General features: G+C 33.4%; 1 protein-coding gene and 1 long non-coding RNA gene across 5 annotated transcripts in view; both read left to right on the forward strand.

Annotated features, from left to right (window-relative positions):
* LOC108740874 (cell wall protein RBR3) overlaps positions 1-7,999 on the forward strand; it is a 55,592-nt gene extending 47,593 nt beyond the window's left edge. For all 4 annotated transcript variants that reach the window (XM_018475375.1, XM_018475376.1, XM_018475378.1 and 1 more), the window contains 8 exons: positions 5,292-5,461; positions 5,788-5,950; positions 6,189-6,315; positions 6,434-6,580; positions 6,651-6,858; positions 6,942-7,251; positions 7,308-7,478; positions 7,730-7,999. In XM_018475375.1, coding sequence (XP_018330877.1) covers positions 5,292-5,461; positions 5,788-5,950; positions 6,189-6,315; positions 6,434-6,580; positions 6,651-6,858; positions 6,942-7,251; positions 7,308-7,478; positions 7,730-7,950 — 1,517 coding nt within the window. In that variant the 3' untranslated portion in view covers positions 7,951-7,999. The remainder of the gene's footprint in view (positions 1-5,291; positions 5,462-5,787; positions 5,951-6,188; positions 6,316-6,433; positions 6,581-6,650; positions 6,859-6,941; positions 7,252-7,307; positions 7,479-7,729) is intronic.
* A 1,015-nt stretch (positions 8,000-9,014) lies between these two features.
* On the forward strand, positions 9,015-10,811 carry LOC108740862. Its single transcript, XR_001938412.2, has 3 exons — positions 9,015-9,538; positions 9,905-10,144; positions 10,612-10,811. It is a non-coding gene; the product is annotated as an uncharacterized LOC108740862 (long non-coding RNA).
* The last annotated feature ends 6 nt before the right edge of the window (positions 10,812-10,817 follow it).

A 10,817-nucleotide genomic window follows, 5' to 3' on the forward strand; every position in this document is an offset into this window, starting at 1 on the left:
TAAAATCCTAGAAGAAATAAATTTACTAGATATTTTAGTTGATATTACAAATTTAATTGTAATAATTAAGAAAGTTGATATAATTTTTAAAGAAAGAAAATTTAGATTATTACAAGTTACTTAATAAATTCAACTATTTCTACGACAATTACAATCGAAAATTCTAATTTTTGGATTATCATAAAAATTTAGTTTTCTCCTTGTAGATACTATGCTTATATGGTATAATCTATCTATAATAGAATTGTATTGTTGCTACTTCTATTCTGTATTTCCTTCACCTTCCGGGTTTAAAAAAAACCTCGGAGTTTTTGTCCCATAAAAAAAGAGTTTTGCAGATGTTTTTTCCCGTAGTTTCTATTAGGCCTTTATTAGTAGACCGTTCTTTAAGTAAGTGTTCATTTACGTGCGATCGAACTTAATTCTTCGTTCTTTCTTTCCCTTTTCCCCAGGGCGTTCAATATTTCATTTTAAACAGCCCTTTCGTACACACCGTCACCCTTAGCGTCGCAACTTAACTGTCCGCTTGTGAATCGGGGTCAAACGCGTCCAATATTCCTACACCTGTGGACGACCGCGTCCAATGCGATAGCGTGTAAAATGACCGGATGTGGTCGACCAGACGAGTTGTAAAGAATGGGAAATTTTCGCGCGACTCGCTGCGATAATAAGGGGAAAAATCGCATTAAGGACGACTCCGCAAGTGGAATTTCGAGTAGCAAGTCGAAATTTACAGTTACTAGAACAAATTTCGAGTTGCAAGATGAAATTTACTAGTAGCAAGTCGACATTTAGAGTTAAAAGCCGATATTTCGAGTTGCAAGTCGAAATTTTGAGGTTCAAGTTGGAATTTCGAGTAGCAAGTCGAAATTTACAGTTACTAGTAGAAATTTCGAGTTGCAAGATGAAATTTACTAGTAGCAAGTCGACATTTAGAGTTAAAAGCCGAAATTTCGGGTAGCAAGTCGAAATTTTGTGTAGCAATTCGACATTTAGAATTATAAGTCGAATTTTAGAGTTACAAATTGGAATTTCAAAAAAAACATTATGTTTAATCCTTCTATAGGCTTCGTACGTTAGTAAATATTACTCAAACTACATATATGTATGTATGTATGTGTGTACATGTATTATAAGCGCAATAATATAAACAATAATTCGATAAAAAACTTGTATTGTGTACATGGACCAGGTGGCTGTTACACGTAACAATAATATTCCATGCTTGTACACAATGGGTTTAATGATAATGGTAGAGAGAGAGACATTCTTTTGGATGGTTTGATAGTGTGAATATTGAATAATTAAACAATTGAGGGTCATTATCAAAACAGTGCACAAGAAACAAGCGATTCGATTGTTAAAGAGACCGGAATGAACCAATGGCTANTTAAGAACCTACCTGCTGCAATACAACAAAGTTGCAATAATGTGTTTGCAACGTTCTCTTAAATCGGCTTTGCACGTGCAAGTCATTGATATGATATTGCTTAAATCACCCAGAATCGACTCACCAATTATATAACGTGAATCACTTTTTAAATCCGAAGTTTGTAAAAAGTAGGCAGTTAAGTTGACGGAATTTGAAGGTTAGGTTCCGGATTTGTTATTTCCGAATTTTATAATGTGATTGGCATTAAAAGCACGCTCACCTTCAACGAAATTTCCTTTCCGAGGCTTTGTGTCAGCCCAATCACATATTGTGTCAATACTTATCATTTTATCGTAACTTAAAAACTTGGAAATTGCACGGTACACTATAGGAACTACGATAAATCTTCCCTAATCGGCGCCATGTTTTTAGGCTCCTCCCATTTGACGGATCCCAAATACTAGAACTTGTATAACCATTAAAAAATATACTTTAAAGATAATAATTCATCAATCTATTGCAATTATAGATCATTGTCAATTACAGTATTTAATTTAAAATTTCCTGGCGCCTCCACCAAAATCTTCAATATTTCTTACTATATAAACGGGAACATTTTAGGAAAAATCGTGTTCAAGGTGACGAATTATTTTTCCACAAAAGTTTATAGGAACTTTTCTTCATAAAATACCTCAAAAACCACCCTTAACACCCTCTCTTGTCTGTCTTATCGTTAATAATAATAAGTCCCTTTGAATTCTTCCAAACAAATTTATTGCTCCTAGTGAAACCGTAAAATCCGTGATACCAGCGTTAGGTACATACATCCCTCAGAAAATTAATCGCTACGGTGGGTGTCTAGATCGCGCAAAGGATACGCAAGAAAAAATAACTGCTTGAAATTCAACCTTGTGAAATAGTATTAGTAGCAGTAGGTAGCCAAATATGGCCTCCAACAATTCACGAAGCACGCAATACACCCCTACACCTTCCAAATAGTGAGTCACACGATTCTTGCTACTTACACATACACATAATCGGTTTAAAATTTCGCCCAGATCGATTTTATCATTCTTTATATATGTGTTTGCAATTCTAGCACCAACTTGCAAGTAATTCTAGATATAACAAAGACAAATTGATTTTGATTGTTAACGTTCAAGTGACGTTTATAGTCCTTAGCACACGTTGTTCCCGTAATAGAAGGGAAATTAACAATGGAAAATCCTTGACAGGAAAACTAGCTATATTACTTATGTATGTCATAGTCACTATAAATAAGTGGTGCTAAATTGTTACGTATTGCAATTGACAAAAGGATGAAATACATAATTACGGACTAAAAAGGATAATGTTTAACCATTAATTTTTAATTTCGTACTTGTTTTTTTTTTCGTGTAAATATAAATTTTGAAATTTTCGACTTTCAGTTTGGGTATTTTTGAAAAGGACAAATGAATTTGAATAAATAAATAGTTAACGTCTGGTTCATTGACATTTTTTATATGTATATTTATAAATCGAGTCAGTTATTGCATTAGTACCTACCTACCCGCGATCAACATTGATTGATATTATCTTTGCGTGACTGTCCGATTGAACGTTTACGTAAGGTCTATGGGGAACAAACAATATAATGATTAAATTTTTGTTTTGTGATAATGTACATACAGATACTCCAAACGAAATAGTTTGAAACATCATCTAGATAAATAAGGTTCCATAAAATCCAAGGAAAATGACAATATAAAACCACCAAAAGTATGTAACTCAAAACGCATACTGGGTTTTACTAGCGGCTTCGCTACTAATTTTTTTTGTATCCCTCGGGAACATATTTTTTTTCTGGATAAAAAGTACTCTTCGCGAATAGTTAAGGATGTGGGCTGTTCTAGTTTTAGGGAAATGCGAAGTTTAGCTCAGGATAGGAAAGAGTGGAGGTACGTGTCCAACCAGTCTTAGGACTGATGACCTTATGATGATGAAAAAGTACCACCCTATGTCCTTTTTTGTACCCCTGACAGTGTCTGTACAAAATCTCATAATGGGCATAACCCCCCTCAGATTTATTCGCGTCGATGTCCTGAAGCACGTGTCAAAAAGGATGTATTACAGAGACTTATCGTCTATATGTACACATAGGGTGTTTCGATAGTCCTCAAGGACTTTTACTTTCCTGCTGTAGCCTGACCCATAAAAATTAAATTAATACAAAGGTGAAAGAAAAAATTTATTTCATCATAAAGCAGTCTTCTCCATCAAACAAAAAGCAATTATTTTCATATACTGTTCATAAAAAAACGTTTATCCTTTTGTTGTTTAAATGTATTACGTTGATGAAGTGTTAATTATTGATGACTCCATCACGCAAGTTAGCAATAAAATGAAACAGCACGCAAAGATAGTTGCGATGATAAAAAAAAGTAAAATACTTTAGTAATATATCTATCTAATTGTAAGTAATACTACAGGTACATGAAGCTTCCGAAATTATATTCTTTTAAAACACAACACGCCGTGTTAAGAAATTGTTCATTTCAGCTTCATGGTTTTCAAAATTGTTCGTTTAATTGTAAGATTATTTCATATAATAATCACAAGACAGGTATGTTAATGACAATTTACTTTAACTCTCGATTTCCAAAGCTTGAGGCTTGAGAACTATTATAGAGATATCATAAATATAACGGTAAGGGGAGAATTTGTTGAAATGTTTTTAAAAACAAATTCAGTAAAGTTAGGATAATACATAATTTTCAAAAAAAAAATTGATTAGACCTCCATCGTAATGTGTAATTGTTTTTTGACACAATCCAAATCGAACACCCTCGTGTTGATCTTTCTCCCCCAGCACAAAAAGTGATTTATATATTCACGTTATGCGATATTTTCTCTGTAATATATCACCTTTTGAGTCACTGTCGTAAGTACAACCCTACATGGAGGACAAGAAAGGGTTATTAAGTACGTTCAAAGAAACTTCGTATTTTCGTGGACTCAGAAACAGTAATTTAAGACCTTTAGAACTACCGCCTTTGTGTACATGATAGACACTTAACAAACATAATGGAAAATTAGACCCTCTAATAATAAAACTTCCCTTATCTTAAGCGGTGTTGATATTTAAGTAAAAAAGCTCCCCCGTTGTTTACTTTATAAGCTCTTTGATAATAAAATACGTATTTTTTCGAAAATTGAATATCAATTGTTAAGTCATTGACAGGGCCGTGTTACAGTTAATACCAAAATAAAACCAATTTTAATTCGCAAACAAAAGAAATGCAGCGGTCATCAACCAAACAATGGACAGGATAAAAAAGAACAATTTGATATAGGAAATGACCGGAAGCGTTGTAGTCATTCGTTACCATGAAAGCATTCGCAAAACCAGATGTCATTATTGAAGTCCGGTACAACTAAATTAATTAAAACGGTAACGTACTAAACAATATTATTCGCAATGTCATGTTACGTATGTAATAGAAGTATTTGCATAATAAAATTGTTTGTTCTCGTACACTTAATCGTAGTATTCTCGTCGTTTGTCCCATGTAATGTTCAAGTAAGTTAATCAATTACCGTCTATATTGTACTTATATATATATTGAAATTTCTTTGAAACTTTTTAATGTCTTGACAGAACATTGGTGCGTAAAGCCAAAGGTACCGGGTTCGAATACCGGCGGGGGTGTGACTACAGCAACAATTTTTCCCTCATTAATTTGAGGTAGTTTGTAGTGGGTAAATAAAAGATCGAAAAAAATGATTTCAAATTAATATTGCCTTGACAGAAATCAGTGTCTAATTCGAACTATGTAATTTGAGAAAATACTTCAAGAAAAAAACCCTTTTTGTTATTTTAAATCATTTACCTACATGATAATTGCTTGTTTTTTGGTAATTAATGATGACTTTTCAGAAATGAGTCAGAAAAAGTATCTACACAGTCATTTTCTTCTGTTCAACACTTTAGTCATTGTTACTGCATTTCAACAGCCTGAGTGCAGAAATTCTGATTACGATCAGTGTATCGAAATGGCAGATCCATTGATAAGAGAACCTCGATTAATCTTTCCCGACAATTTACAGGTATTAACGACAATAACAAAAAAAAAATAGTTTCATTGTAAATCTTACAACAATGCAATAGAATAACGAATGCACTTCTTTATCATTAAATTATAGCTAGATAGATACCAGAAAAATATATTATTTACCTGGAAAGTCTAGGAATAATAAAAAGTTATTGATTTATATTTCCCATTGTATGAATGTGCTTCCCAGTTATTTAGATCGTCGAGGAAAAGGCATTACACATTAATGTCTGTACTTGCTGGTGTTAATTGTATTTAATGAATAGTTAATAAGTTATGATGGACGATTTTCCCTGCTATAAATTGTGTCGTATTTTTAAGGATATCGATTATGTATGTAGAAAGTGGAACAACTTTGTCGATTGTATAAAACGTTATACTGACAGATGTTTTACGGAAAAACAGCGAAGGCAGTTTAATAAAGCCGTGGAAAACCCCATAGAATCGGTTTATCAAATGTGCAGTCAGCCTGAATATCAGAAAGGTAATTCACAAAAGAAAATTGCACATCAATCGGTTCTTTGTGAAATTCTGAGTAAGACAATTGCCTCTCTTCAAACTTTTTGATTTATCGATAATTAAAACAATTGACGATTCAGAGCCTACTACATACGGAATAATAGAATTTCACAGGGATTATGTACTTATTGTATTCCTTTTTTTTGGAACATATATATATACAAAAATTGGATTTTAAACGCATAATTTTATTGATTTTGTAGAATATCTACATTACGCCCCTTGTATGAAAAATACTGTGACCGAAAGGGCATTTTGTGCTCCACATTACGCCCTCTTGATGGAACATGTTTCGCAAGGAAATGAAATTTCCATATCAGTTCTGTGTTGGTAAATATTTGATGTTGTAGCACATTTTGACCTTTTGTACAAGACTTAACTAAATGCAACTTAAGTCATTCTAGGATCGCACAAAAATTATTTTCACTTTTCTAACTGTCGTTTTTAGTTCGTATAACAGATTTAGGGACTGCGTGTTGCGCGAAACTAGAAGGCTATGTGACAGGGGAATCCCTGATGGTCCTGCGACCAGATATGCCACTCATATCATCGATAAAGCTTTGAGTTTTCTGCAGGAACAATGCAGCAATCACATGTAAGTGACGTAAATCAGTAAACAACATACAAAACGTGATGTCAAATCAATAAAATTTTGTCTTCGGTAGTCCCAATGCCGGCGATTGCGGCGTTCCGACTGGTGGGGTTCATTCCCCGTCAGATTTTTCTGGAACGACCCCATCAACTGTAGAATCGCGTTGGAATACTTTCGACGAAGAACTCTCGAGTTCGAAGTCCCTTTTGACATCAGTTTTAACTCCTCCTCGGTCATCTGCGGCTCCTTCGTGGATGGATTCTTCCGACCCAATGGATCCAGTAAGAATCGTCCTTTTTCTTCCAGTTTTAATGCCACCACTTCTATTGCCTTTCCTAAAAAGATATCTCGTTTTCCCCATCAGAATATACCATCGGTTTCTGTGCTTGGTTCTCGTTCAAGACCGTCTTCTTACGGTCGATCAAAGAGCTGGTCCAACAGCGCATCGCCCAACGTCCACACTAACAGTAACACAAACCCTTCGGCAAATACCGCACAAGCGTTTTCTGATTCGCCTGTGCCACGTTCATCCCCATCATCTCCATGGGCGACTGTTTCCCCGTGGCGTGAAATGAACCCGACACGTGACGATGGTACGCCATTCGGTTCCTCTCAAATGTCCAACAGTGACAGTCCGAGCGATCAAGGCTCGTCACCAAAGAAAACCGACGATGGTGAGACTTTTACGCTTTTCGTATTTTCGTGTTAAAAATTGAACGATTCTCTTTAGAATTGTCCACTACTAACTCTGAAGACGGAGGTGATTATTCGTCAAGTAATGAACCTTCGAGTGCCCAAACTCCTGACGTGTCGAATTCTTATCATTACAAAGACTTTTCCGACAACGGTAGGACCCCAGTTGTTGTGGAAAATTCACCGGCACTTTTTGGACAATCTCCAGGTACGGTTTGCTGTCAGAGATGTGATTTATTTGAAGTACTCGCTTTTAAAATGCAAATGGCTATTTTTATCTTGCATTTAAATACTTTTTTGAGAAAATAATTCTGTATTTTATAACAAATCAAAAAAGGATTTGCATTTTGTATTTAAATACTTTTAAAAAAACCCTTTTGCACATCTCTATTTGCTGCACCGCTGACTAAATTGCACAAAATTAAATTCCCTTGATTTCCTTCACGTACTCGTTATCAGGAACGGTCAGTGAAACCAGTCGAGATATTTCGTTTCTCACTGAAGCTACAACGTCTACGTCGACCGAAACGTGGTACCCAGCTGCTGGTAATCAATTAAGTAACGAGGTGGACGAGCCGAATCAGCAGGGCTGGAGTAAGCCGGATAATAAGGGAGAAACAAGGGGAGCATATCTATCACTTACACTTCTTGCAACAGCTCTGACGACAACATTTTGTTAAATTTGAATATTAGTCAAATGTTAGTACAAAACAAAAAAAAGTTTAGTAAATGTGTGTAATAATAATAATTATTATTATTATTATAATTGCACTGTCCAATAAAACATAAAATTCTTCTCTAATTCTAAGTACCTATTATAAAATGGTTATCTATAACTTTATGTGTAGTTTCTATTTTTTTTTCTAACGGTAAGATCTTCCATATTTCTTTTTTCTTTTTTGAATTTCTAAAAAGTATTTTTTTAAAATGTTTTAGTGTATGGAACGTCAAGTTGTTTTGAATTAAACAACTGCATGCTTTGTTCAATTGTTTTAACTTCGTTTGTTAAAACAGTTGAACGGGTACGACAACAAAATGATGTTTAATTAGTTAATAAATTAATTAGGAACCAAAGATTATAATAAGTTGAAACATATGGTTTTATTATCGAGTTTGTAATACCAATGATACTATTTTTTGTTTTTTTTTTGACGATGTAATTATTAATTAGATTGCATGTTTTTTTTATTAATGTTTTCAGAATTTTGATAAGCATTACGTACAATATGTCTATCCTATTGTGAATTTTTATTACCAAAAATAATTATTGTTACTTACGATTATTAATAAATCATATGAATTTATTTTTAATTTTTCATTATTTACCTTCCAGTTTTAGTAATATAATAATAATATTTCACCAGATTGTGTTGAAAAATAAAAGGGAGTGGAAGACTCATATTAGCAGTAATTTATTTTTAATTTGTTAAGTTATATGGTATAAGTAATGCACTTTTTTATTAGTGTTAGAAGTATGAAAATTTCGTCTATAACTTCTGTTATGTCACATATATTTTCGTCTTTCATTTTTATGTGACCCTTATAATCTAGAATTTGTCAAACGAAGACGTTTGAGGACTTTTAGGGCGAGGTTCTTTGTCTTTTTAATCGGGAAAATCGCAATTTTAATGTTTCAATTGCTAAAATTTATTTACTGCTTTACTTCTAATGAAATGCGTGTTCGTTGAAGTAAATAAAACATTTGATNACTACAATATTTATGTATAATGTAACATGATATCATTAATTTGATGTTGATGTTTTGTTTTCCATATTTGCTCCATAAATAAGTAGAAAGTTTCAAACAACATTTCAAAAATGGGAGAAGTGGAAGAGCAGAATTACTTTTACATTTTATTTTAATACTAGAAAAGGGACCTTAAATATGTAAATTTTCAAAGTAACTGCTGCCTATTTTGCTGATTAGTTAATGGTGCTTTATGTATCTACTGTTCTCTTGGTCACCTCTAATTTCTTTACCACATTGTTGCATTAAAAAATTACTGATTTACTTGCTTTAAAAATGGTAATTAATAACTTCTTTTTGCCCGTTTCTATAGATTATCCAACAAATGAAAAGGAAGAGGTCAAAAGCTCTTCACCTTGCACAAGATTATGCAGTAAATTTTGAACTTGCGAGGAGGGAGGCAACTGAATATTAATTTGGAAACTACTGAACTCAAATTATCTGCAGTGGCATTTCTCCCCAATTTGGCTTGCTCATCACACTTGTATACTCTAGAACGCTACTTTCTGCAGTTAATTAAGGTAAGAGTGCATATCATAATTAGTTTTAATTGCTCTTTACAGCATAAATTGAAGTTATCATGTATTTATAGTATTACCCACAGAATCAGTTGACTTTTGAAGCATCTACAGCATTTAATTTGTTTATTGTAACAATTGAGTGATATTGTGATGCATCTTTGGTACTTTTTTTTAACAAATATTGTCTACTGCATAAGTTGACGTTATAGTACATCCATGATTACTTCACATTTATTTGTCTTTATATAGATCACCATTTGGTTGTTTTAGTTGTTTCTTGGTGCATGTATTTATTGTGTGTCTTATCTTATTTATATAGGAATGTAATTAATTCTTAATTAATACGTTTTTTGCCCATTTCTGCAGATTTTCCAATAAGTGAAAAAGAATTAAACATCAGTTTGGTCATGCTAAAACAACTGATGTCTACATGGGTGGCGTTTTGCTGGACTTCATTGTTGATTTGCTGTTTTCGTCTTCACCTTCCAACATTATGCAGTTCTTAATGGAGGAGTGAGAGCAACTGGAGATTTATTTGAAGTCTACTAAAACGATAAATTTTCTGCTATGGTATTCGTCTTGAATTTGATTCTGCAGTTAATTAAGGTGAGAGTGCATGACATAATTAGTTTACAGCATAAATTAACGTTAATCCTGAATTTATGGTATCGTCCACAGAATAAGTTAACGTTCTACATCTATGGCATCTCTTTTAACCGTTATCTATTGATCTATTTACAGTACAAGCTGGCGCTTTCGTGCATCTATGGTACCAGTTAACATTTATCTATTGTTCACACCATTAATTAATGTTATCGTGCATCTATTGGTATTTGTTTCAACGATTCTCTATTGTTCGCAGCGTTAAGCAACGCTATCGTGCATTTTGGTACTTCCTTTTTTTAACAAATATCTATTGTCGACCGCATAAATTAATGTTTTGGTGTATCTATGATTACTTCACATGTGTCAAAATGTCATTTTATAATTCAGATATTTTAGTTTTGTTTTGTTTACTTATATAGGAGTGCATTTAATCCTTAATTAATACGTTTTTTTGCCCATTTCTGCAGGTTTTCCAACAAGTGAAAGAGAAAGATTCGTTTGGTCATTCTGAAACACCGATGTCTACACGTGGGTGGCGTTTTCCTGGACTTCATTGTTAATTTGCTGTTTTCGTCTTCACCTTCCAGCATTATGCAGTTAATTCTCAACGGAGCAGTGAGAGCAACTGGAGATTTATAAGAAGTCTACTGAAATGGCAAATTTGGTGCTATGA

Source organism: Agrilus planipennis, unplaced genomic scaffold (genome assembly GCF_000699045.2).
Source record: "Agrilus planipennis isolate EAB-ADULT unplaced genomic scaffold, Apla_2.0 scaffold282, whole genome shotgun sequence".
Lineage (NCBI taxonomy): Eukaryota > Metazoa > Arthropoda > Insecta > Coleoptera > Buprestidae > Agrilus > Agrilus planipennis.